Here is a 27,919-nt window from a genome sequence, read left to right as displayed (position 1 = left end):
TGCATTACCCCTATTTGATTTTGTGTTTATAACCCTGTATTCACCTGACCAGAAGTCTTGTTCCTCCTGCCACCGAACTTCACTAATTCCCACAATATCTAACTTTAACCTATCAATTTCCCTTTTTAAATTTTCTAACCTACCTGCCCAATTAACGGATCTGACATTCCACGCTCCAACCCGTAGAATGCCAGGTTTGTTTCTTCTGATAACGACATCCTCCTGAGTAGTCCCCGCCCGGAGATCCTAATGGAGGACTATTTTACCTCTGGAATATTTTACCCAAGAGGACGCCATCATCATTTAATCATACAGTAAAGCTGCATGCACACGGGAAAAATTATGGCTGTAGTTTCCCCCTGCTTTCAGCCGTTCGCAGTACCACAACAGCAAGGCCGTTTTGGTTAGTGTTACAGGGCCAGATCAGTCAATCATCCAGACTGTTGCCCCTGCAACTACTGAAAAGGCTGCTTCCCCTCTTCAGGAACCACACATTTGCCTGGCCTCTCAACAGATACCCCTCCGATGTGGTTGCACCTATGTTACGGCTAACTGTGTCGTTGAGGCACGCAAGCTCCCCAACGATGGCGAGGTCCATAGTTCACGGGGGGGGGGGGGGGGGGGGGGGGGGGGGGAGACAATGCTAGTCAGTACATCGAAAAACCAGACAAGACACAGTGGAATGCTGTGAAGAGAATCTTAAAATACCTAAAGGGAACCGTCCTTTATGACTCATACTATCTAAGAAGAGGGGATATTCGTTTGTCTGTTTTTAAGGACTTGAGCTATGCCGGAGATGTCCCTACCTGAAAGTAAACGATAGGTTTTGTCATCAAACTTGGTGAAGCCAACATAGGAAGGCACTCTCAGAGGAAGAAAGTGGTAGCCTTATCAACAACAGAAGCAGAATTTTTATTTTTGTGTCAAACTGTAATGAAAATCATGTGATTCCAGTCAATTTTGAGAAATATTGTGAGGCTAAAAGAAATACCTGCCACCTTGTTTATGGATTGTCAGAGTGCTATACAGTTGACCAAGAACTCTGAGCATCACAAGTGAACAAAAGACATAGATGTGAAGTATCATTTTGTACAAGAAAAATTCAACTTGAGCAATTTCCACCTGGAACTTATAACCTTTGCTGATCAGCAAGCAGTTGTTCTCACCAAGCCACTCACTAGAAGCAACTAAGACAGCTGTTCTCTGTTGTAACCACTGAAGATGTTAGAGATAAAGACAGAGAAAGTATTATTATTAACTGAAGTAGGATAGTTGTAATCAGTTAAAAATGTTCAGTTTTGTTTGTTTCTCCTATATTCATAAACAGTGCTAGACTGTCAGTTTGTATTTGGCACACTGTTCAGGTATGTATACCGTGCTGCCACCTGGAACTTGCACATTGAACTTAATGGTAAAATGACCACCTTTTCTATATACTGTTGTGTGTATCTGACTGTGTGCGCTATGTGAAACGTTTTGTACTCACTTAACAATAAAAATTTGTCATTATCCTGCAGTGAGAATCAAGTGTAATTTTACTGTGACTCCTTCAACATTTAGCATATAATTAATTCAGTTTAAGTTTTAAATTAATCTTGTGTAGCACGTCATTGCAATAATGCAACACTACACTGTTATTTAACTTATTGGTAATGATTGATAGTGAAAAGCCTTATTACAGTGTAGAATGAAAGGCATGACGACATATAAACCATTCATTGGCACTGTGCATAGCACATGTCACAGCACTAATGTGCCACTGCACTACTGTTTAATTACCACATTTGTTGAAAATGATTAACGACAAAAAAATATATTATGTTATAGAAAGAGAGGCTACATGGGATAATACTGAATCATTAACACTGAGTATAAGAAACATCATTGTATTAGATACCACAGGACATGATGCTGCACAAAGCATAAGACCAATAACCATTATGATAAAGATGAATACAACAATTATAACAGTGATACATAATTGTTTAGAAAGGAATGGATCAGTATTAATGGGTTAGCCTTATCTCCTTCTGTACAAGAGTGTAGTTGATACTGAGGTTCATTTTTATCTTTATGTATTTCTTTGTATGTTCTCTACCTGATTTTTTTTTATTGTGTTGTTAATCACCTACAAAGAGATATGTTGTTCTATGTAAGTGCTCTGGTTTACAAAAAAAAAAAAAAAAAAAAAAAAAAAAAAAAAAAAAAAAAAAAAAAAAAAAAAAAGAAGAGATCAGTTTATGTGATTTTCCTACAACAAAATGACGTATGATAGTTTAGGAGAGATTATTACTTGCTACAGTGGAAAAGAAGGCTGACAGATTATGAAGACTTAATGGCTTGGATACCTGACTGAATTATTTCCTTCTCACAGAATTCATGTAATGTTAAAACAGCTAATGTAATATACCTATGTAATTGTATTTTTTTCTTATTTACTGTACTCATTTTTGTTGTCAACTGTTTAATTTGTACTTTTACTAGTTCTTTTGCCTGGAAGAGCCTTTCACGGCCTGCCAATATACAACACTCTTTGGAGAGGGGGGGGGGGGGGGGCTGTTACTGATACGTACATCAGTTTAGGGGGTTTACTGCACAGATTGATACAACAGCTCTCAACTCTTAGTTCATTTAGGCCATGTATTCAACCCAATTCAAATTAACAGTCAAACCTACAGAACCCAGCTGATTGATAGGAAAGTCTGAAATTATAGCATTCTGTTCTAATTATTGAATAGTGAAATGATATACTGCAGTGCTATTTAATTTTCATTTGTTGGTCTAAATACCTGAAATAGCATGTGATTTGTTAATGTACATAATGAATGTATTTAATTATCAATCAAATTAAACTAATGCACTAAATAATGCAATGTAATAATGTCAACAAACTAGCAAACAGGACTTCTGTATAAGAGGACAGAACTACTGCTCATACTTAATAAAAGACCCAGTCATATGTAACTCAAAAACCGTGGCAAGACTTTGAATGTATTTTCACCTTGATGCAATTAAGAAAACTAATAAGTTCACTGTTCGTTCTAGATATTTAATGCAAATTTCTGTAATAACATTGTAATTTGGCAAAAGTGTATGTGTAAAACTAAAGAGAATATCGGAACTATAACGCATGCCAGTCAGCTCAATTGGATGTAGTTATTTTAATATTAAAAACTACATTTACAGTGAAAACATTATTTGGAGTGATATATTAAAGCAAGAAAGCCAGCTTGCTGGAGGTTTTGTGACATGCCATCTGTATCACTGTGTACAATAAATCTGCAATGAGAAGAAAAAAGGAATATCTGTTTCTTATTTCACATTACGTGCTGATTGAATTTCAAATATGAATCCAGTTCTTGGCAAGATTTCCAGGACAATGAGCAGATCTTGAGATGTATACTGAATTACTCCTCCCATTCATACTGCTTATGTTTCATCAAATTTCTAACTGCAATAACTTGACATAAACTCATTTCATTTAAAGATGAACATATTATGTCGCAAAGCAACTGGAATATTTAAGTGTCACCAGATTTAACTGCATCGTAACCAGGGGGACAATAGGAAGAGGGATGGGTATAGGGAGGGATAGAGGGGGGAGGGGGGTGAGGGGGGGAGGGAGGGAGGGGGGGGGGAGAGAGAGAGAGAGAGAGAGAGAGAGAGAGAGAGAGAGAGAGAGAGAGAGAGAGATGGTGGTTACTTAAAAAACAATAGATCCATAGTATCCATCAAAATTTAGAACATTTTGAGGGCAACTCCTCTGAACATCTGTACTGAACTAGACAGTACCTAGTCATTGGTAAATAACATGGAAAACTATCATTTTATATGGCTGTAAAACTTTCAAATAAAATCTGGCTATGGGGCAGGGGGAGGGGCAAGATAACATATAGATCTATAAAATATTAAATCACAAACAGAAAAAAAATGTTTATACTATTAGAGTCCAAAAGATTTGATGAGGACTTGCACAATGACTTGTCACTCTGGTTATTTCCTTTTCAGTTTGCTACAGAGCACAATATGAATGTATTATGTCACTTAATGAAGTAACCATTTGCATCTCAACTTGCAATTAACATTTTCAATCACTAAGTAATGTTCTAACTCACAATATATGAGGATTGCCCAGAAAGTAATACACCGCATTTTTTTTTCTCAACTGAAAACAATTCTACGAATGTGAATTGTTATGTCTGTATTATTTGAAGTCTCCTGAGTGAGCCTGCCATGATTCCATCACTTCCAACAGATAGTGCAGCTGCAGGACAGTTTCAAAATGACTGACTGTAGGTGATGTATGTTACAAGCAATGTGTCATCATTGAATCTCTCACTGCACAGAAAGAAAACATGGGGAATTTTCACAAACGCTTGTGCAAAGGCTATGGAGCATCTGCTGTCGACAGTACAGTTAGTTGCTGGGCACGGAGGGTGGGTCATCAGAAGACGGTTTGGTGGAGCTCCACAGTTTCCAACGGTTGGGGAGATCATCCACGTCTGTCACACATGACATGTTGCAGTGAGCTGATGATGCCATTTGCGAGGACAGAGGCATTCATGAAAAACATTTTGAGGATAGTGAGGAGGTGATTCCCACAGTGAAGCACTGGCTCTGCCACCTGGACAAGGATAGGTACTGACAGGGCATACACGCCTTTGTTTCGTACTGGAGGAAGGCCATAGAACAGGTTGGAGATTAAGTGAAAAAATAGGGTGTGTAGATAAAACACCATTCTTTCGTGCGTGTAATTCTCACTATGTTCAATACAGAACTGTTGAAGAAAAAATGCAGTGTATTACTTTAAGCATAACCCTCATACACTCCTGGAAATGGAAAAAAGAACACATTGACACCGGTGTGTCAGACCCACCATACTTGCTCCGGACACTGCGAGAGGGCTGTACAAGCAATGATCACACGCACGGCACAGCGGACACACCAGGAACCGCGGTGTTGGCCGTCGAATGGCGCTAGCTGCGCAGCATTTGTGCACCGCCGCCGTCAGTGTCAGCCAGTTTGCGGTGGCATACGGAGCTCCATCGCAGTCTTTAACACTGGTAGCATGCCGCGACAGCGTGGACGTGAACCGTATGTGTAGTTGACGAACTTTGAGCGAGGGCGTATAGTGGGCATGCGGGAGGCCGGGTGGACGTACCGCCGAATTGCTCAACACGTGGGGCGTGAGGTCTCCACAGTACATCGATGTTGTCGCCAGTGGTCGGCGGAAGGTGCACGTGCCCGTCGACCTGGGACCGGACCGCAGCGACGCACGGATGCACGCCAAGACCGTAGGATCCTACGCAGTGCCGTAGGGGACCTCACCGCCACTTCCCAGCAAATTAGGGACACTGTTGCTCCTGGGGTATCGGCGAGGACCATTCGCAACCGTCTCCATGAAGCTGGGCTACGGTCCCGCACACCGTTAGGCCGTCTTCCGCTCACGCCCCAACATCGTGCAGCCCGCCTCCAGTGGTGTCGCGACAGGCGTGAATGGAGGGACAAATGGAGACGTGTCGTCTTCAGCGATGAGAGTCGCTTCTGCCTTGGTGTCAATGATGGTCGTATGCGTGTTTGGCGCCGTGCAGGTGAGCGCCACAATCAGGACTGCATACGACCGAGGCACACAGGGCCAACACCCGGCATCATGGTGTGGGGAGCGATCTCCTACACTGGCCGTACACCACTGGTGATCGTCGAGGGGACACTGAATAGTGCACGGTACATCCAAACCGTCATCGAACCCATCGTTCTACCATTCCTAGACCGGCAAGGGAACTTGCTGTTCCAACAGGACAATGCATGTCCGCATGTATCCCGTGCCACCCAACGTGCTCTAGAAGGTGTAAGTCAACTACCCTGGCCAGCAAGATCTCCGGATCTGTCCCCCATTGAGCATGTTTGGGACTGGATGAAGCGTCGTCTCACGCGGTCTGCACGTCCAGCACGAACGCTGGTCCAAATGAGGCGCAAGGTGGAAATGGCATGGCAAGCCGTTCCACAGGACTACATCCAGCATCTCTACGATCGTCTCCATGGGAGAATAGCAGCCTGCATTGCTGCGAAAGGTGGATATACACTGTACTAGTGCCGACATTGTGCATGCTCTGTTGCCTGTGTCTATGTGCCTGTTGTTCTGTCAGTGTGATCATGTGATGTATCTGACCCCAGGAATGTGTCAATAAAGTTTCCCCTTCCTGGGACAATGAATTCACGGTGTTCTTATTTCAATTTCCAGGAGTGTATGTTATTGTGTGAAACATCCAATGTGACAATGGAGATAAGTTATGATCTGGTATATAGGTTACACACATCAATTAGATAATAGGCTCCCATGTGAGGTACTTATGGTAAGCAAACAAGGTATTAAAACTTTAAATTATTTTTTTCTATGATTACACAAAGGACTGAAAACATACATAGTTCATTTCTTACAGAAATTTTCTATTAAGCACCAGAAGATTAAAGGAACGCACAATTCTGAACAAAAACATTCTGATATATGCTTGAAACTTATTAACAGAATATAATCTGTTTCAATAAAATAAAATACTGTCATGTCATTACATCAAAATCTAACAGCTGTGATAAATAAACAGCATATATAAAACAAATTGCATATTTTATGACTTAGTCAAATTTGAGTCTAAAAGGAGCACAGTTCTTAACCACATTCGACAACAACTTCCAATCACATGCCAACTTCAACATACCACAATTCCAAATATACTGCTAAAACCCTAAGTATACAAAAATCATTATATTATGCAGCTTTGCAATGTACGAGATAACTTTTGCAAAACAATACAATCACAGTTAATGGGAAATGACAAGTGATAGGGTGAAACTGCAGAGTTTCATGTAATATAGTGGTTATCACACTGATGTATCACAATGTCGGCGATACAGGAATCACAACTCTTCTGTAATGACTACAATACCAGTAACAATTATGAATATCTTCTCACAACGAGCACCGCCAAAACCTAAAGAAGAAAATTATGTTTTATTAGTTTCTGCCTTCCTTATCCAAATATATAAATTTGATATTTATAATACATGTGTTAAAAGCTCTTCACTGGTGAAAAATGTTCTTTTAATGTGAAAAATAACAGCTCAAACTATTAATTATTTAAATAATAACTACTTACCAGACAACAGCAAACTGACAGAAAAGTAACACAAAAAAAGAGAGAAAATTTCAAGCTTTTGGAAAATGAGACTTGTTCTTTGACACAAAAAATGAATGAGATGGGAGAAATACAATAAGTGAAAACTGCTTAGATTCCCATGCAAAATGGGACAAAAGTGATGACAGCAACAAAATGTCAGCAATGGCTGAGGTCAGAAAGCATGGGGTTTAAGAGAAGAGAGAAAAGTTAGGGATAAAGGAAGGAGACACAGAAGCCACAGACATAAATTAGATGATGATGATGGAGAGAGACAGATATGGACTTTGTACCGTGGGGTAACTTGGCATTTTTCACACTAACAAATTATTACCAGAAGTGAAAGATGCAATAAGTGACAGAAAAAAAATCTAGGATCAACATTGGATTGAACCCTAGCCCTCTCGATTTGAAGCATGGCACCTAACAGAGCCACTGTGCCAAGCTGCTTGACTGTACCTAAATAGAACATAGTATGTTTTGTGATTACAAATGCAGTAGTACTTCCAGAGAAACTGCTGCTCTGTGTGGCCTGTAAAATGTACCACAGCACATTGCGAAAGTTCACTGTGTCTTCCATTACATGAAAGTGAACATTTTTACTTTTATTTATTGATGCCCATTCAGAGTGCACTACCCAGTAACTCTGCATCTACTGACTGGCTCTGCTCTTGTTAAATAACCACCTGCTCTATTTGCTCCAGACAGGCTCCAATTGTACATCATCTCCTATGGCAGCACCAGAGATGGTGGGCACAACACCACTTCAAAACTCTGACTTACTCATCACTTAATCAGATCCGCTCATCAACTCTACTCATGTCACCAACAGTTGCCTCCAGAGAAATGATATTACTCAAAATCTGAAGTGAAGAATATTTCCATACCAGTTGGCTATAGAAAGGACGAACTGTTGGGTCTCATGGATCAGATTAATATTGTCTCTCTATTTATAAGTGTACCTGGCTAAGAAATACTGGCATGGATCTCTGGAATGCCTAGATTATTATGTTTCTCTCATTAGCATAAATTAAGATTAGAGCTGTGTTGCAAACAATGGAAAAAAAAATGTTCACCAGAAGTACAACACCCTGGGAAAATGAATAAGTACAAAAACCAAACTAACAAACAGTAATTTATTATTTCATTACAGCAGTCTGAAGATGAAGCTGTCTAAAATATATAATAATTCTAATAAATTGCTTTCACAGACAGTTGACTGATTTTTCTAATAAAATATGAGCAAATATTCAAACAGTTTACAGGATGATGACTTCTACATTGAAAACGACAGGGCGCACGCCTGTCAAAAATACTGGCAGTTGTCGAGGACATCTTTCGGATGGATTCCCATAAACTGTTTCACACATTTTATATGCTGGGGGAAACTCAAGCTTCATACTGTATATAAATAGACTCATGTTTTGGTCTTATAAAATGTACTTGCATTAGTTGTATGGAGTTAAGTTGTTAGATTCACAACATCTACTGTGTGTAACCTCTTTTAATTTCCACTAACTTTAAACAAGTAATTACAGTGTCAATATATGCAAGACAATCTCTTCTGTTTTCTACTGCTGCCACCAAAATAACCACCACCTTTACCCTCAGCAAATAATTCGAAATACACATTTTTGTTTCTTTTTGCAATGCCCTTTCAACCAGCAAATACAAAAGTACATGGCCTAATGCCTGCCAACATGCAGTGCATCCCTTCACCACTGTCACCTGTAATTTGAAAGTTATGGCCATGAAATGGTCGAGTGCATGAGTAGACATAGAAAAACTGGCCACCTCATGAACACAAATTATCAATGACGACTAACTGAAACCCTCAGCTGGGCAAATGTCTACAAGGTACATTACATATGTAGAATTGTGGACAGTTGGGAATGTGAGTGTCACGGGAAGCGTGCAAGGGATAAATCCCTGCAGTCGCGCTATTCATCTGTGTCCTCGGCGGCTCAGATGGATAGAGTGTCTGCCATGTAAGCAGGAGATCCCGGGTTCGAGTCCCGGTCAGGGCACATATTTTCAACTGTCCACATCGAGGTATATCAACAACACCTGTCAGCAGCTAAGGGTTTCAGTTAGTCATCATTTATTCCAGGGAAAAGCTGCACGGTCATCAACAGTATTCTGTTCTTTCAAGAACACTTACCGTCTTCACATACTGAGCCCATTCTACAGTGTGACCCAAGGGACATGAATGCCTGCTACTTTACAGGGACCACCCAGTATTAACTTACCTGAACTCCAGTGATGGGAACGTGCTCTCCAAACATATCATCTGCCCCCCACCCCCACCCCCCCAAAACCCACCCTTCAATCTCAATCTAGCTTCTATTAATAAATAACACCTCTCCCCCTTTTTTCTCTCCTTTTTGTTTTATTTTCATAGTTTGGATCTTATTATTTCCTTAATTATTTGCTCTATATTTCCTCAATTATTTGCTCTATTACTTTTATCATTTTTTACCATCACCTTCACTCCGCTTCTCCTTTTTGATTTTCCTCACCACCTTTTCTACTGTCCTCCTGGTCTCGATTACACTATTTATTTCTCTTCCATTCATTATACTGCTCACTCAATCCTTCTATCATATCTGGACAAAAGCGAGCACAGTGCTTACCAATATGTGATCTTTGATTCCTATTCTCTCTTACATCTCCCTGTTGATTTTTGTCTCTCCTTGTCCGCATAACAGGTGAGTCCCTCTCAAACTGCAGTCTGAGTGATTTGGCCCAGGCACAGGCCCTCCTTGAAACTTTCCACAACTTATCACACTACAACTTACAAATTCTTAGACTTAGGTATACATTTTTTTATGTGTGTTTGCAGTATTCAGTAATTTTGCTTTGCCTCATGAAAGGGAGCAAAGCATCTTCCAGCCATTCTGTCTCCTTGTAATTTTACAGTTATCTCAAATGAATTTTCCTTTCAATGCAAGCTAATTTAATCAGACAGCAACTGAACTTACACTGACCCACACTGATATTATGCCTCCTTTCTTACAATCTGCACAAGAATTCTTTACAGAAAGAAACAAGGTCAAAAACTAAACATTAATTTGGGAATAATTTTAACATGGATAAAAGAAGTTTGACAATGTTGATTTCATCTCACCTTTCAATGAACAGCAGGATAGTTTCTTTTTTCCCTGTAGTCATTAGGGGTCAGTCCAGAGCACTCACCAGGGAAAAGACAACACGAGCACCGAGTCATTCACTGAGCCCACACACATATTAAAGGGATGCACTCACACTGCTCTGACAGTCTCATGATGGTGCAGTGCCACCTTCACCAGCTGGTCCTGCTGGAGCAGCAGGTGTCTCACCGTAGCAGTGTTTCGCACGTGGATCACGGTAAGAATTCTCGTGCTGCACACTCTGAGAGCTAGTTCGGCATTTCGCTAGACAAAGCTCAAAATGGTCTGTGACAGAGGCGAATAGCACATTGAAAGTTTCTGATGCTTTTCCCAAGACATTCTGCAAAACATTTTTCTGTAATAGAAAGGAAAAAATAAAATGATCATCAATAAAAAGTTTGTCACAGTTTAAAAATAACAAGGGATTATATGGCCTTGGCTTTTGTGCTAGGCTCAATGTGTAAACATCAGTAATTTTACAGAATACAACATAGTGCACAACAAATAAAATCATTTACCATAGCAAATAATGGTGAACTCAAATTATTAAACTGTGCAGTCAGAATGGTGGCCACTGTAGTCTATTCCGAGCATCTCTCGCATCACTGCTTTATTAGGTCACTAAAATCAACAGATCAATAAAAAAGAGATGTAAGACATGCTCAGAGTGCACACAATGGTTGCAGGCCTCCTGTATGACTATGTCACAAATTATGCAACTGTAGTCTAGGAGGTAACATCTTCGATTACGAATCTCAGGATCTTGTATTTCATTTCCACCAATGCCAAAGCTTTAGATAAAAGTCATATGATGGCACCCTCATTTCCACAATGGCCATTAAAAAAATTAATTTAAAAAAAATGAAAGAAGTGATTTAAGATCGGAACACCCTGCTACCTTGGGGTGGTACTCTACACCTGAAGACGGCTATTGGGATGCCGAAGGCTATGTAAACAACTGAATTACAGACATAAGATGTTTGTTCATTGGGTGTAAAGTCTACTGAAATGAAATATAACCCCACTTTTTCATTCCTGAAATAAATTTTTTTCCCTCCTTTTATGACTTTTTTATCACTCTTGTCAAATTTCTTAGGTCCACAATGTTAATTCGCACCCGACTTTGTGTCAACATATTTATAATTTTCCCGCAGTTTATGCTTTATGAAAAAATGTTTGTGGGGAAAAATCTGACGTAAAAGGACACTGGAATGATGTTGGCTGTCAAGTAGTGTTTACAAACATTATGTGGTTAAATTTCTTAACACCAGGGCACCCTACTCAGCAGATTTGAACCAGTAAAAGTGTAAAAGTGGGAGCAATTCGTGTCCTATCTCCTGCCGCCGCTGAGCTCTACTCGGCATGGTGCCTGATGGGAGTAACCATTTTCATTTGAATGAAGATACAATGACCAACCGCAACGACTGTGCGCCTGGTCCCGGCGAGAGGTTTGAGTCCTCCCTCAGGCATGCGTGTGTGTGTGTGTGTGTGTGTGTGTGTGTGTGTGTGTGTGTGTTTGTTTGTCCTTAGGATAATTTAGGTTAAGTAGTGCGTAAGCTTAGGGACTGATGACCTAAACAGTTAAGTCCCATAAGATTTCACACACACACACACACACACACACACACACACACACACCAACCGCAACCATTTCCAAACTGTGTCTACTGCACATGCTCAGTTTCATCGTTGTTGTGATTGTCTTGACACCTCTGTCGAACCATATTTAGCATGTTTCACCGTTTGGCCACTTGTAGCACTAGTTGACATACACTCCTGGAAATGGAAAAAAGAACACATTGACACCGGTGTGTCAGACCCACCATACTTGCTCCGGACACTGCGAGAGGGCTGTACAAGCAATGATCACACGCACGGCACAGCGGACACACCAGGAACTGCGGTGTTGGCCATCGAATGGCGCTAGCTGCGCAGCATTTGTGCACTGCCGCCGTCAGTGTCAGCCAGTTTGCCGTGGCATACGGAGCTCCATCGCAGTCTTTAACACTGGTAGCATGCCGCGACAGCGTGGACGTGAACCGTATGTGCAGTTGACGGACTTTGAGCGAGGGCGTATAGTGGGCATGCGGGAGGCCGGGTGGACGTACCGCCGAATTGCTCAACACGTGGGGCGTGAGGTCTCCACAGTACATCGATGTTGTCGCCAGTGGTCGGCGGAAGGTGCACGTGCCCGTCGACCTGGGACCGGACCGCAGCGACGCACGGATGCACGCCAAGACCGTAGGATCCTACGCAGTGCCATAGGGGACCTCACCGCCACTTCCCAGCAAATTAGGGACACTGTTGCTCCTGGGGTATCGGCGAGGACCATTCGCAACCGTCTCCATGAAGCTGGGCTACGGTCCCGCACACCGTTAGGCCGTCTTCCGCTCACGCCCCAACATCGTGCAGCCCGCCTCCAGTGGTGTCGCGACAGGCGTGAATGGAGGGACAAATGGAGACGTGTCGTCTTCAGCGATGAGAGTCGCTTCTGCCTTGGTGCCAATGATGGTCGTATGCGTGTTTGGCGCCGTGCAGGTGAGCACCACAATCAGGACTGCATACGACCGAGGCACACAGGGCCAACACCCGGCATCATGGTGTGGGGAGCGATCTCCTACACTGGCCGTACACCACTGGTGATCGTCGAGGGGACACTGAATAGTGCACGGTACATCCAAACCGTCATCGAACCCATCTTTCTACCATTCCTAGACCGGCAAGGGAACTTGCTGTTCCAACAGGACAATGCACGTCCGCATGTATCCCGTGCCACCCAACGTGCTCTAGAAGGTGTAAGTCAACTACCCTGGCCAGCAAGTTCTCCGGATCTGTCCCCCATTGAGCATGTTTGGGACTGGATGAAGCGTCGTCTCACGCGGTCTGCACGTCCAGCACGAACGCTGGTCCAACTGAGGCGCCAGGTGGAAATGGCATGGCAAGCCGTTCCACAGGACTACATCCAGCATCTCTACGATCGTCTCCATGGGAGAATAGCAGCCTGCATTGCTGCGAAAGGTGGATATACACTGTACTAGTGCCGAAATTGTGCATGCTCTGTTGCCTGTGTCTATGTGCCTGTGGATCTGTCAGTGTGATCATGTGATGTATCTGACCCCAGGAATGTGTCAATAAAGTTTCCCCTTCCTGGGACAATGAATTCACGGTGTTCTTATTTCAATTTCCAGGAGTGTATTTACTCACTCTGTGATGCTCAAATGTTTTCGCTTTAAGCAGTGTCAGTTACAATTTTTTGTGATGAGCAAATCATATTTCAAGAATTTAATCTCATTGTCAAGTGCTGTATTTATGTATGTATTTTTTGTGGTGTTACACAAACAAACAATGTGAGTTATAGTTTGCATGTGTGTGGTTTTCTACATAACTGAGGAAGCACAGTACCTTATAAACTCAAAAAGATGACAAAAGTGCAAGAGACGAAGAACACCACATACGCAAACACCAACCCAATTACTCTGTAAATGTTAGAGGAAAAATTCTCGAAGCGTAATGTGCTACACATGAAAAAATTCGTAACTGGTACAGTGTTTCACTGTTTAAATGATGAATGACAATTGTACGATTTCCAAAAACGTCGAGCATGATGTATGAAAATGAATCAAACATTTCTACTTCCCAGACTGTTATCAGTTCCAGTTACATCACCGATTTTTATTACATAATAAATAAGCCCCCGACAAGCATTTTGTAGCCTATATGTATATATATCATATATAAAGCAAGGGGATATCCTACACGTAACTTTTACAGCTCATTTTACATTTTCCCATATTTTACACTTTTTTTTAAGTGCCTTGAAAAGTGTAAATGCGGGCTTTCACTGTATAATCTCCCTCTGGCCTGTACCTTTGCCCAAAAAAAGACAACACTAGCTCCCAAGGTCAAATTCCCCATTCTAGTCTTCAGATGGGGGCTGGTGAGGATCAACTGAGCAAACTGGAATACGAAGTATTACAAGTTTCAATATTCTGTGAAAATTAGAAAATTGTAAGATAGAGATTAAAGCCTGAATATACACTATGTTATCAAAAGTATCTGGATACCTGGCTGAAAATGACTTACAAGTTCATGGCGGCCCCCATCGGTAATGTTGAAATGGCCCACCCGTAGCCTTGATGACAGCTTCCACTCTTGCAACCATACATTCAATCAGGTGCTGGAAGGTCTCTTGGGGAATGGCAGCCCATTCTTCACGGAGTGCTGAGGAGAGGTATTGATGTCGGTCGGTGAGGCCTGGCATTAAGTCGGCGTTCCAAAACATCCCAAAGTGTTCTATAGGATTCAGATCAGGACTCTGTCCAGGTCAGTCCATTACAGGGATGTTATTGTTGTGTAACCACTCCACCCCATGCTGTGCATTGTGAACAGGCGCTCGATCGCGTTGAAAGATGCAATTGCCATCCTCGAATTGCTCTTCATCAGTGGGAAGAAAGAAGGTGCTTAAAACACCAATGTAGGCCTGTGTTGTGATAGTGCCACACAAAACAACAAGAGGTGCAAGCCCCCTCCATGAAAAACACAACCACACCATAACACCACCGCCTCCGAATTTTACTCTTGGCACTACACATGCTATAGATGCCTGCCTATTACACATTACGACCCTCTTCAATTGTCGGTGGTCTATTTCAGTCAACAAACAAGGTCGGCCTGTACGCTTTTGTGCTCTACAGGTCCCTTCACGTTTTCACTTCACTATCAGATTGGAAACAGTGGACGTAGGGATGTTTAGGAGTGTGGAAATCTCCCGTACAGACATATGACACAAGTGACACCCAATCACCTGACCACGTTCAAAGTCCGTGAGTTCTGCAGAGTTCCCCCATTCTGCTCTTTCACGATGTCCAACGACTACTGAGGTTGCTAATATGGAGTACCTGGCAGTAGGTGGCAGCACAATGCACCTAATATGAAAAAACATGTTTTTGCAGGTGTCCAGATACTTTTGATCACATAGTGTAGATGCAATTGGTAGATGATCAAGGAAGAGATGGCTGGATCTGGTGAAGGACATTGGAACACAATTGCAGTGTAGATACAGTCCTTAGAGAAGAATGGTGCATGGGCAGACACAGGTGGAGAGCACCCATAAACCCCAACTGGACAGTTGGAGTGGAAAACTGATGATGATGATGATGATGACGAATAACCATATCAGAAAAGTAGCACAAACTGACATCATTACAAACAGCAAGATAAGCTATAAGATAAATTACTATGAGCACTGAAAAAACACAGACACCTTCTAAGGAGTGAAATAAAGCCAAGACATCTACTTTCCATAATGAAATTTTCACTCTGCAGCAGAGTGCGCTGCGATATGAAATTTTCTGGCAGATTGAAACTGTGTGCCAGAACAGTGAAGTTTGAAAGGTAGGAGACAAGGTACCACTGAAAGTAAAACTGTGGAGACGGGTCTTGGGTTATACTCAGTTGGTAAAGCACTTGCCCGCAAAAGGCAAAGATCCCAAGTTCGAGTCTCGGTCTGGCACACAGTTCTAATCTGCCAGGAGGTTTCATCATTCTACTTATTTGCCTAACAATGTTACCAGCAGTAATTTATAAAGAATAAACAACAGCTGGAACTTCTCAGCCACATCAACTATCATCTCTGGACTACTGTCACTGTAATACTTTGCTGCAGTAGCTCACGCTTTTTGAATGTGGGGCATGCAGGTACCAATACGAGGCAACACTCTGGAGAATATGGCTGCTGTTTCTTCTATTCCAACGGTAAAAATGTTCTTCTGGAACCTCTGGACATGTAGGTTAACTGTGACATCCAGCTCAGAAGAACAGTCCGCTGCACTGTCCTGTTGTTGATCGAGTTGTCTTCTGGCTAGGTACCACAGCCAGTACCCACGGCCTTTTGTGCCATCCGACCTTAGATTGTGACATTGTAAACATTCTCTTGCCAGCTGTCAAAAATTCTTGTCTGCTTTCGACCAAGTAAAACACTGAGTAACTGCATTTGCCGACACTTGAATTCCTGGATGTGAGAGGTCGTGAACCATGTGAAATATAGTCTTACAGCATTGTTCAGGAATGCAGGGGCGAATCTGACCATGAACTGTGTCACACTACAATGTTGTTTGTGTGGCCAGTGCACAAATTTCTTTCAATTCATAACTCGAATTTTTGTCTTCTTTTAATCTCCGCATTTCTTTGTCCATTTTTTGTGCCAACACAGTAGCTGACCATGAAATTCCTTGAATTGCTGTACACTCTGTTGATAGACAGTATGTCACAGTGTTATCATAACCACTGATGTGACGTATGTCCATTGTAAATTGTCCTATGAATTCTAAATATCTGATGTGATGTGGGGAACTTTCTTGGTGAATCCTCTCAAAGGCATTGACTAGTGGACGGTGGTCTGTATAAACAGAGAAGGGTCTTGCCTCTAAATCTGCATGGAAATATTTTACTGCTTCACACATTGCCAAAAACTCCCTATTGACAGAGTTTGAGGTAGCATAAGCTTTCTTGAATAGAATGCCAATAGCTGCCATATCCCTGCTGTCCGTTGCTGCACTGCTGCACCAACGGCGGTCTAGCATGTGTCAACCTTAGAACTACTTCTGCAGTATGACTTGGATGGCATAAGCAGCCGACACCAAAGAATCCTTAAGTTTAAAGAAAGCTCCTGTCATCTGCTGTGACCATGGCACTTGACATTTACCACTGGTATGTTTCCCCGATAGCACTGCATTAAGTGGCTCTTCAATCCCTGCAACATGTGATAAGTGAAATCTGTAAAAATTTATCAGTTCCAAGAAACAACATAACTCTTGCTATGTTTCTGATTGGTGCATATTGCATATACAGGGTGATCAAAAAGTCAGTATAAATTTGAAAACTTAATAAACCACGGAATAATGTAGACAGAGAGGTAAATTTGACACACATGCTTGGAATGACATGGGGCTCTATTAGAACCAGAAACAAACAAAGTTCACAAAATGTCCGACAGATGGCGCGTGAAGGATCTCTTGCACGCGTCGTTTGGTGATAATTGTGTACTCAGCCGCCACTTGCCTCCCAGGTCCCCAGACCTCAGTCCGTGCGATTATTGGCTTTGGGGTTACCTGAAGTCGCAAGTGTATCGTGATCAATCGACATCTCTAGGGATGCTGAAAGACAACACCCGACGCTAATGTCTCACCATAACTCCGGACATGCTTTACAATGCTGTTCACAACATTATTCCTCGACTAAGCTATTGTTGAGGAATGATGGTGGACATATTGAGCATTTCCTGTAAAGAACATCATCTTTGCTTTGTCTTACTTTTTTTATGCTAATTATTGCTATTCTGATCAGATGAAGCGCCATCTGTCACACTTTTTTGAACTTTTGCATTTTTTTGGTTCTAATAAAACCCTATGTCATTCCAAGCATGTGTGTCAATTTGTACCTCTCTATCTACATTATTCCGTGATTTATTCAGTTTTCAAATTTATACTGACTTTTTAATCACCCGGTATATGCTCTGGAAGAGGCTTTATACCTTCTACTGTTACCTCGTACCCCAGAAATTTGGTCTTCCTTTTTCCTAATGTACATTTATCAAGGTTTAAAAGCATGCCAAATTTTTGTAAGTGACTCAATAATTGTCATGAGTGTCTCTTGCGTTCTTCCCTGCCTTGGGAAATCACCAGAAATATAATCAATATAGGCTACAAAAAAATTTAATCCATGTAAGACCTCATCTATGAATCACTCCATGTTTGTGCAGCATTCCATAACCCAAACGGCATAAACTGAAACTCAGAGAGCTTGAAAGGTGCTATGTTTTTGGAATATCACGGGGAGCCCTCGGGATCCAAGGGTATGTCTTATCACAACCTGTGACACTGAATACTGTTGATCCATGTAATGTACCCGTAAAGTTTTGAATGTTTGGGTTTGCATTAATGGTCTAGCACTGTCCAACTGTTCAGGTGTTAAACACCCTGAAATCATCACAAGGTCCTAAGGTATCATCATTCTTACTCACCAGATGTAGAGACAATTCCAAGGAGCTGTCTGAATGACGTACAATCCCTATGTCTAACCATCTATCAAAGTGTTGTTTGGCTGCTGCACACTTCTCTGGTGCTAGACAGCAGGCCCAGGCGTAGATTGGCAGACCAGGAACAGTTCTGATGTACTGCATCATTGCACGCTGCCTCTGCTTCCGTCATGTTTAACTCCGGGTAGTGCATTATCTGTTGAAATGGGTCATCACCCTTAGCTATGCTTGTTGTTGTTTGAAATTCCACCAGTTTAATGGCAGGAATCTTGTGTGAGAAGTTGCTAGTAATTAGTTGTTGATTATTTATATTAATTAGTAACTTGATGTATATCAATTAGTAAGTGGATGTCCTAGGAGGTCTATCCCCATGGGGATGAAATTCCACGTTCCCCGAATCTCTGGACTCAGTGTCACTGACATTCAAGTTGTTCCAGACGTCCATAGCATTGTCTCAATCACTGTTTTCGGCGTAAACATTTGCTTGGGATGCATCATCGCAATGCACTATTGGGGCAGAATGCTAATATCTGATCTGCTGTCGACAAAGTATTCTTTACCATTCAAGGTGTCCTTGACAAAAATATGCATCTTTGATATTGCTGGTTTGTTGACTAGCACTTCACACTACAGTCATGTTGTGTTGCTCCTGTCTCTCACTGGGGTTTGTGGGGTAATAAAATTGTTGCTGGTGATCAATAACGTACCTTCACAGCTGCTCTTGGCATTTGGGTACCCACATGGCTGTCCACACTTCCTAGCCTGTAAACTGAACTTCCTGTGATACCAGCACCCTGCTACCCAATCTTCCCTTCTCGAACATGGCCTGTGGTCATACTGTTGAGGAAACCATGTCTCCCTTGGACGTCAACTAGTGATGAGTTCTATATGGCTTCCACCTTTCTCTCTCCTGTGCTGTTCTCTTGAGATCCATCCTCCAATGCCCTCTTAACTGTGGCACATTTCCTTGATGTTGTAGCCACTGGTGAGAACTGGGAGATTGCGTCCAATTTTTTCCCCCAGTTCTGATAGCGACAAAGTATCGTGGGCCGTCAGTACTAATCCAATATTTGTTGGAAGATGGTTGAGCCAAATCGTATGTAATGTCTGATCTGAAATAGACTATGTCCTGCTGTGTGTGTTGTTCCTAGGGCAATAGTAAGTGCTTCACAACTCTCTCTTTGAAGGCTTGATACGATTGCTCATGAACTAGCTTCATGATGAGATCTTGTGCTACCTTTGCTAGTTCTTGGTCCATATTTACAAAAATATAGCTTAGTTTGTCACTGTTGCTGTTCACATCACATTGCTGGAAAATGTTCTCCACTCTTATAAACCACTCTCTTGGTAATGCAGTCAAAAAATTTCAGCGAACGTAAGTTGTAGTCATACTTATGGTTGCTGTAGTGGAATTGCACATTTGTGCCGAAGATGACTGTATGCTTGTATCCTCTCATTGCACTGCCATCATGCTACACTGCCTTTCATTTGTGATTTGCACTGTACTTTTTTTCGTTCAGGGTCACCAATGCAGGTGCTCACTATTCTCCAAAATAACAGGATTAATAGATTCATGTCAAACCCAAAAACCAAATCTGATAAACACTAAACTATGACAACCAGTAATTTACAAAGAATCAACAATGGTGGTGAACTTCTCAGCCATCTCAACTATCATCTCTGAACTACTGTCACAGTAATATGTCACCACAAGTTCAAGTGTGCCGCACTGAAGTGTGCTAGGGTCCCACACTAGCTGCTCATGTTGTATATTAATGACCTCACAGACAATATCAACAGTAACCTCAACCTTTTTGCAGATGGCAAAGTTATCTATAATGATTGCGTGAAAGAAGCTACACAAATATTCAGTCAGAGCTTGATAAGATTTCAAATACTGTAAAGACTGAGAATTTGCTTTAAATGTTAAGCAAAGTAAAATTGTGCACTTGTCAATAAGAAGAAATATATAACATCAATGAATCACAGGAGGAAAAAGTTTACGAATGTTCAACTGTGAGGTTATCAGTGTAATGGTGTCATAGTTGGATTCAACTCATACAAATACCTCACTGTAAAGCTTTGTGGGTTTCTGAAATGGAACAATCATATAGTCTCAGTCGTAGGTAAAGCTGGTGGCATACTGTGATTCTTAGTAGAATACTAGGAAAATTCAACTAGTCTACAGAGGAGACTGCATACAAAACACTGTTTCGACCCAACCTAGAATATTGCTCACGTGTGTGTAACCCACACCACACAGAACTATCAGGGAATATTGAATGAATACAAAGAAGGGAAGCATGAATGGTCACAGGTCTGTTTGACCCATGAGTGTGTGTCACAAAGATTCTGAAAGAAATGAACCTGCAAGATGCTTGAAGAGAGGTGCAAACTATACTGTGAAAATCTACTTGGAAAATTTTTAGAACTAACTTTCAGTGATGAATCTAGGAATATATTACAACACTCTCAGTATTGCTCCCATAGGGATTGCAAAGACAAAATTAGAATAATTACAGCACACACAGAGGCATTTAATCAATCATTATTCTGCTCCATATGTGAACGGAATGGGAAAAAGTGCAATGGGTCGTACCCTCTACGGTGAACTTCTAAGTGGTTTGCATAGTACAGATGCAGTTTTAGATGGAGATGAAGAAGTAAATGCATAACTTAATCCTGAAGCTGCTGTGACAGCTAAATGATGACAACATGATCACAGGATAATACAATATTTTGTGATTGGGATCAGGGGATGGTCACACATGAACCAGTATTTATTTGTAGCATTGTTTGGTCAGATGAAGCACATTTCAAACTTAATTGAATTTTCATTGGCATAAATACATATACTGAGCTGAAAACAATATATTACTGCTGAAAAGATTTTGAATTTTACGGGTGTGAATGTATGGTGCAGTTTGTCTCCCAAGACACTCACTCACTGACCCTTTCCATTTTGAAGCTATGAACACCTCCATATATAACATGCATGCCACTGTACTGTGCATGGCATGGAGTACATCATAACAACATTACCTCCTTTTTTTCTATTCCATTTGTATCACAAGGGAAAACTGAGTCCATGTGCCCTAATCTCTCTTACCTTATTCTCATGATGCTTACATGAGATATAGGAAGGTGGCAGCATAATGGTTGCACCATCTTATTGAAATACAAATTCTCTAGATTTATCCGACAGGATTTGTGAGAACTACACTGTCTTTCATCAATGGATTCCCATTTAAGTTCCCTGTTACATCCATAGGTGCTATACCTATCTTTTACAGTCCTGGCAGTACATTTCTGAATCCATTTGGGGTACGGCGATGACAGATTTTATTCCAATAATATGGCATACCACCATACTACCACAGGGAGTGGGAGTATATCTGGATGAAAATGTACCACACCAGTTAATAGGATGCAGGGGACCAACTGAGTTTCCTACATGCTTCCCAAACTTCAAAGAGCTCAATTTTTTGTTGAGAGACACAGGAAAAGGGAAAGTACACAGTCATACACTACATAATGTGAAGAATTTAGGACACAATTCAAATGGTGTGTGCAGAAGTCCCATTGGACACTGGTGAATTTGTTGTGATGCATACTATGGAATATATTGATACTGAAGGTCAACAATATGAACATTTACTTTAACCTGCAACTGGAATTCTTACTTTAAGTGGAAAGTACATGTCCAAAAACAAAAATAAATTTTACATTTTACTTCAAAGTGTGAACACACTTTTTTATGTATCCTGCTTTTATATGTATAAATACTTGGGCAGTTGTTGTTGTTGTTGTTGTGGTCTTCAGTCCTGAGACTGGTTTGATGCAGCTCTCCATGCTAATCTATCCCGTGCAAGCTCCTTCATCTCCCAGTACCTACTGCAACCTACATCCTTCTGAATCTGCTTAGTGTATTCATCTCTTGGTCTCCCTCTACGATTTTTACCCTCCACGCTGCCCTCCAATGCTAAATTTGTGATCCCTTGATGCCTCAGGACATGTCCTACCAGCCGATCCCTTCTTCTAGTCAAGTTGTGCCACAAACTTCTCTTCTCCCCAATCCTATTCAATACCTCCTCATTAGTTACGTGATCTACCCATCTAATCTTCAACATTCTTCTGTAGCACCACATTTCAAAAGCTTCTATTCTCTTCTTGTCCAAACTATTTATTGTCCATGTTTCACTTCCATACATGGCTACACTCCATACAAATCCTTTCAGAAACGACTTCCTGACACTTAAATCTATACTCAATGTTAACAAATTTCTCTTCTTCAGAAACGCTTTCCTTGCCATTGCCAGTCTACATTTTATATCCTCTCTACTTCGACCATCATCAGTTATTTTGCTCCCCAAATAGCAAAACTCCTTTACTACTGATACTTGGCCAGTATCAGCAGATAAAAATGACATTACAGTGCCTTTTTTGTTAAGAATTACAATGCAATGTTCCTTTGGACACACTTGCATGTCCAAAAGAATATTGCATCATCATTATTTTGTGATAAGTTGTACAAAGGTGGCCAATATGGCATTGTTTTACTTTGTTTTTGAGCACATGGAGATTTTTCAGTTTCCTGGCTGATGCCTACTACCAATCACATAGGCTTTTAAATCAGAACATAGAACTCCATTCTGACACCTAGATGGGGATGCATAGTCTCTGTGGAAAATATTTTTACTTCTGCTACTCTGGTAATAAATTTCACAATTATCCTAAATTCACATTTGTTATTAACTCAAATACCATTAGGGAATAACTGTTTTATTATATTAGTGTTGGCACCCCTAGGTCTCTGAATAAATGGCTGCATGGTGTTCAGCTATCAAATTTAGATAACATTCTTACTGCAGGATTCTGTAGAATAAATACTTCTTTCGGCTTAGGAACATTGCCCCAGTATACTATGTTGTATGATAGTACTAAGTAGGTATGGAACAGGTATGGAACTTCACATATGGAGTCTCATTTTCATGTGTCTGTAAAATTAATGATAAAGCTGTTGCTGTGAATCTGTTGTAAGCCTGTTCCATTATTGTCCAGGCTGTGTCTAATATGAATGTGTTTGTGTTGTTGATCAGGATACTAGTCTTGTAAGAACACATCACAGTTTTTTGAGAGTCCTCGAAAGCACCTTGTAAATCAGTTATGTAGGACAAAGATAGGAGCAGGACAAGCAGCAGATATTGTAAAATGCCAGATTTAATGTTTGCCAACTCTGAATTTAGTCTTATTCCTGTGATAACTTTTGTTAATGTGACAGTGTTTTCTTTGTTAAGATATGCTTCTATTTCCTTGGCCTTTCAAGACCTAAAATTTTAATTTTTCTATGAAGTTTGTAAGATGCATGACATCTGTTCAAAAAATTCCAGAATATTCGTAATTTCACGCCAATGGTGCATTGGAACAAAATGCAGTTGGCATCCCTACACATGCCTGTGTTTAATGTGTAACTGCCAGATGTTTTATCATTGTATGTCTATTACTTATTGTTCAGCGCTATATTGAGCAGAATGTTATGTCACACAGTTTGTGAATTAAAAAAAAAAAGTTTAAATGTGTGTGAAATCTTATGGAACTCAACTGCTAAGGTCATCAGTCCCTAAGCTTACACACTACTTAACCTAAATTATCCTAAGGGCAAACACACACACCCATGCCCGAGGGAGGACTCGAACCTCCGCCAGGTAAAGCCGCACACAGTCCATGAGCACGAAACTCAAGAAAACCTTTACACACACATACCAAATGATGCAGGAAGTCTACGGTGATGAATGCTTAAGTCATACTCAGTGTTATGAATAGTACACACACTTTAAAAATGGCTGGATGGAAGTTAAAGCTGACCTTCATTAGGACGCTTCCGATGTCTACCATAGACACTCATTTCAGGAACATCAACAAAATTGTGCATGCCAATTGAAGAATGACTGTCCGGGAGTTTACAGATGAATGTAACATTTCAGTTGATCATGTCATGAAATCCTGACACAGCATCTTGGAATGCATCGTGTTGCTGCCAAGTCCGTACCATGGGTCATAAATCAAGAACAGAAAGAACTTCGCCTCATAATCTATTGCACAAAAAACAAAATCACTGTGCTGCCTCATCCTCTGTACTCTCCAGATCTGGCCCCTACGAACTTTTTTCATTTTCAAAGTTGAAAACCCTGTTGAAAGGAGGAAGATTTGCAACAATAGATAAGATAAAAGAAAATTCGCAGGTGGCGCTTCGTGCGATCCAGCAACAGATATACCAAGACTGCTTCAGGAAGTGGAAACAGCATTGGGAGCGGTGTATCAATTGTGGAAGAGAGTATTTCAAAGGACACCATGTACACTAAGTTAAAATCAAGTGCTGAAAAATTTTGTGGACAAAGTTCCGGAATTTTAAATGCGAACTTTTTGGTTAGGCTTTACCGTGACCGTTATGGAGATTAAATGAAACAACAAGTTTTCTATTATCAGTCACTGTTTATTTACCTCCATGACACGTTTCAAATGTTTAAACCTCCGTCATCAGGTGGATTAACATTTGTTAATATGACATGTGTCTATGTGTTGTGTTACAATTTTTCGGATGTATTGTGGCACTGTCTAATGGGAAAAACAAACCACTATTTCAGAATATGGTTTTGGGGTTCTTTTGACAAAAAAACTAAACATACATCTAACGGTAAAAATAAAATAAGAAAAACAGAGTACCTCCAGAGGCCACAGGTTTCTTTCACTGCTGTAACATATCACATGTATACTGCCATATTTTGTAAACAAATACAGTGTCAGGAAACTATTTGGTGCAAGGATCATATAGCAGAAGAGAAACATTATCACTAAGTTCACAGAATACACATCATAACAACATTATTACAGAATAAATTTTAAAGGATTTTACAGAATAAATTTTAAAGAATTTTGGAGATCTCTGTTTCAAGGTGTTGAATACATGCATTGTAATAAATATTACAGGTGGTATATAAATCCGATTTTGTCAAGTTTTATTTTCCTGAGAAGTGTTGAATAACTGGTTCAACTCACTGATGTTATCTTTTGTGCCACTGATTAAAATTATGGTATCATCTACATATCTGCAGTAAGAGATGATATTTTTTAGGAGGCAGTGATTGAATTAAAGATTTTGTCATCCAAATTACTTATAAATAATTCAGCTAGCAATCCAGAAAGGCTTTAACACACTATCAGGCCGTATTTGTTTTTAGATTTTATTGTTAAATTTAAAATAGTTGTGTGAAAGTGTGAATTCGAGCAGGTCCATAAGTTCAATAATGTGAGTTGAAGGGATTTTTTTGTGCTTTTGTAGGTTGGCATTAATTATCTATAGTGTCAGAACTATTGGCACACTGGAATAAAGATTTTGTATGACAAATGAGCCAAGTGTGGCTCCATCAGGAACTTCTATGTTTGTGACATGTTGTGTAAATTCTGCTTTGTTTTTGGGGTGAAGTGTTCTCTAATTATTGAATGTGTATGCTTCTTTGAGAATATGAAAAAAAAAAATTGCAGTTGAACACCAAGCAGATGACAGTATAAATTTTGTAGACCTTATTAGAATAAAGAATAAGGAATAACAGACATCAGTCTGAAATCTATTGGAAGCCTACCACAAAACATACTACAATCCACAGCTCCTCTTGTCACACTGTTGTTGTGGTCTTCAGTCCAGAGACTGGTTTGATGCAGCTCTCAATGTTACTCTATCCTGTGCAAGATTCTTCATCTCCCAGTATCTACTGCAACCTACATCCTTCTGAATCTGTTTAGTGTATTCATCTCTTAGTCTCCCTCTATCATTTTTACCCTTCATGCTGCCCTCCAAGACTACACTGGTGAGCCCTTCAGAATATGTCCTACCAACTGAACCCTTCTTCTAGTCAAGTTGTGCCACAAATTTCTCTTCTCCCCAATTCTATTCAATACCTCCTCATTAGTTATGTGATCTACCCATCTAATCTTCAGCATTCTTCTGTAGCACCACATTTTGAAAGCTTCTATCCTCTTCTTGGAGGAGGAGGAGACTAGTGTTTAACGTCCCGTCGACAACGAGGTCATTAGAGACGGAGCGCAAGTGCGGGTGAGGGAAGGATGGGGAAGGAAATCGGCCGTGCCCTTTCAAAGGAACCATCCCGGCATTTGCCTGAAGCGATTTAGGGAAATCATGGAAAACCTAAATCAGGATGGCCGGAGACGGGATTGAACCGTCGTCCTCCCGAACGCAGTCCAGTGTGCTAACCACTGCGCCACCTCGCTCGGTCCTCTTCTTGTCTAAACTATTTATCGTCCACGTTTCACTTCCATACATAGCTACACTCCATACAAATACTCTCAGAAACAACTTCCTGACACTTAAATCTATACTCAACGTTAACAAATTTCTCTTCTTCAGAAATGCTTTCCTTGCCATTGCCGGTCTACATTTTATATCCTCTCTACTTCGAACATCATCAGTTATTTCCCTCCCCAAATAGCAAAACTCATTTACTACTTTAAGCGTCTCATTTCCTAATATAATTCCCTCAGTATCACCCGATTTAATTCGACTACATTCCATTATCCTTGTTTTTCTTTTGTTGATGTTCATCTTATATCCTCCTTTCAAGACACTGTCCAATCCGTTCCATTGCTCTTCCAGGTCCTTTGCTGTCTCTGACAGAATTACAATGTCATCGGCAAACTTCAAAGTTTTTATTTCTTCTCCATGGATTTTAATTCCTACTCCGAATTTTTCTTTTGTTTCCTTTACTGCTTGCTCAATATGCAGATTGAATAACGTCAGGGATAGGCTACAACCCTGCCTCACTCCCTTCCCAACCACTGTTTCCCTTTCATGCCCCTCGACTCTTATGGGATACCAGTTTGATTTTACACAGAGTACGCAAAGGAACTTGCCCCCCTTCTTGCAGCGGTGTACAGTAGGTCTCTAGAAGAGCGTGGCATTCCAAAGAATTGGAAAAGGGCACAGGTCATCCCCGTTTTCAAGAAGGGACGTCGAACAGATGTGCAGAACTATAGACCTATATCTCTAACGTCGATCAGATGTAGAATTTTGGAACACGTATTATGTTCGAGTATAATGACTTTTCTGGAGACTAGAAATCTACTCTGTAGGAATCAGCATGGGTTTCGAAAAAGATGGTCGTGTGAAACCCAGCTCGCGCTATTCGTCCACGAGACTCAGAGGCCCATAGACACAGGTTCACAGGTAGATGCCGTGTTCCTTGACTTCCGCAAGGCGTTCGATACAGTTCTCCACAGTCGTTTAATGAACAAAGTAAGAGCATATGGACTATCAGACCAATTGTGTGATTGGATTGAAGAGTTCCTAGATAACAGAACGCAGAATGTCATTCTCAATGGAGAGAAGTCTTCCGAAGTAAGAGTGATTGCAGATGTGCCGCAGGGGAGCGTCATAGGACCATTGCAATTCACAATATACATAAATGACCTTGTGGATGACATCGGAAGTTCACTGAGGCTTTTTGCAGATGATGCAGTGATGTATCGAGAGGTTGTAACAATGAAAAACG

General features: G+C 40.9%; 1 protein-coding gene across 2 annotated transcripts in view; it reads right to left on the bottom strand.

The window, feature by feature from the left end:
• Positions 1-6,210: 6,210 nt before the first annotated feature.
• LOC124801898 (SREBP regulating gene protein) overlaps positions 6,211-27,919 on the bottom strand; it is a 56,098-nt gene continuing 34,389 nt past the window's right edge. The window contains exons 4-5 of one of the 2 annotated variants that reach the window (XM_047263107.1): positions 10,437-10,676; positions 6,211-6,989 (exon numbers count right to left, since the gene is read on the bottom strand). In XM_047263107.1, the coding sequence (XP_047119063.1) occupies positions 10,452-10,676 (225 nt within the window). In that variant the 3' untranslated portion in view covers positions 6,211-6,989; positions 10,437-10,451. Of the gene's footprint in view, positions 6,990-10,299; positions 10,677-27,919 lie in introns of both variants that reach the window. The other variant, XR_007017114.1, reaches the window with a different exon arrangement.

This window comes from Schistocerca piceifrons, chromosome 1, assembly GCF_021461385.2.
Source record: "Schistocerca piceifrons isolate TAMUIC-IGC-003096 chromosome 1, iqSchPice1.1, whole genome shotgun sequence".
NCBI classification, from domain to species: domain Eukaryota; kingdom Metazoa; phylum Arthropoda; class Insecta; order Orthoptera; family Acrididae; genus Schistocerca; species Schistocerca piceifrons.
This window is presented reverse-complemented; position numbering and strand designations above follow the sequence as displayed.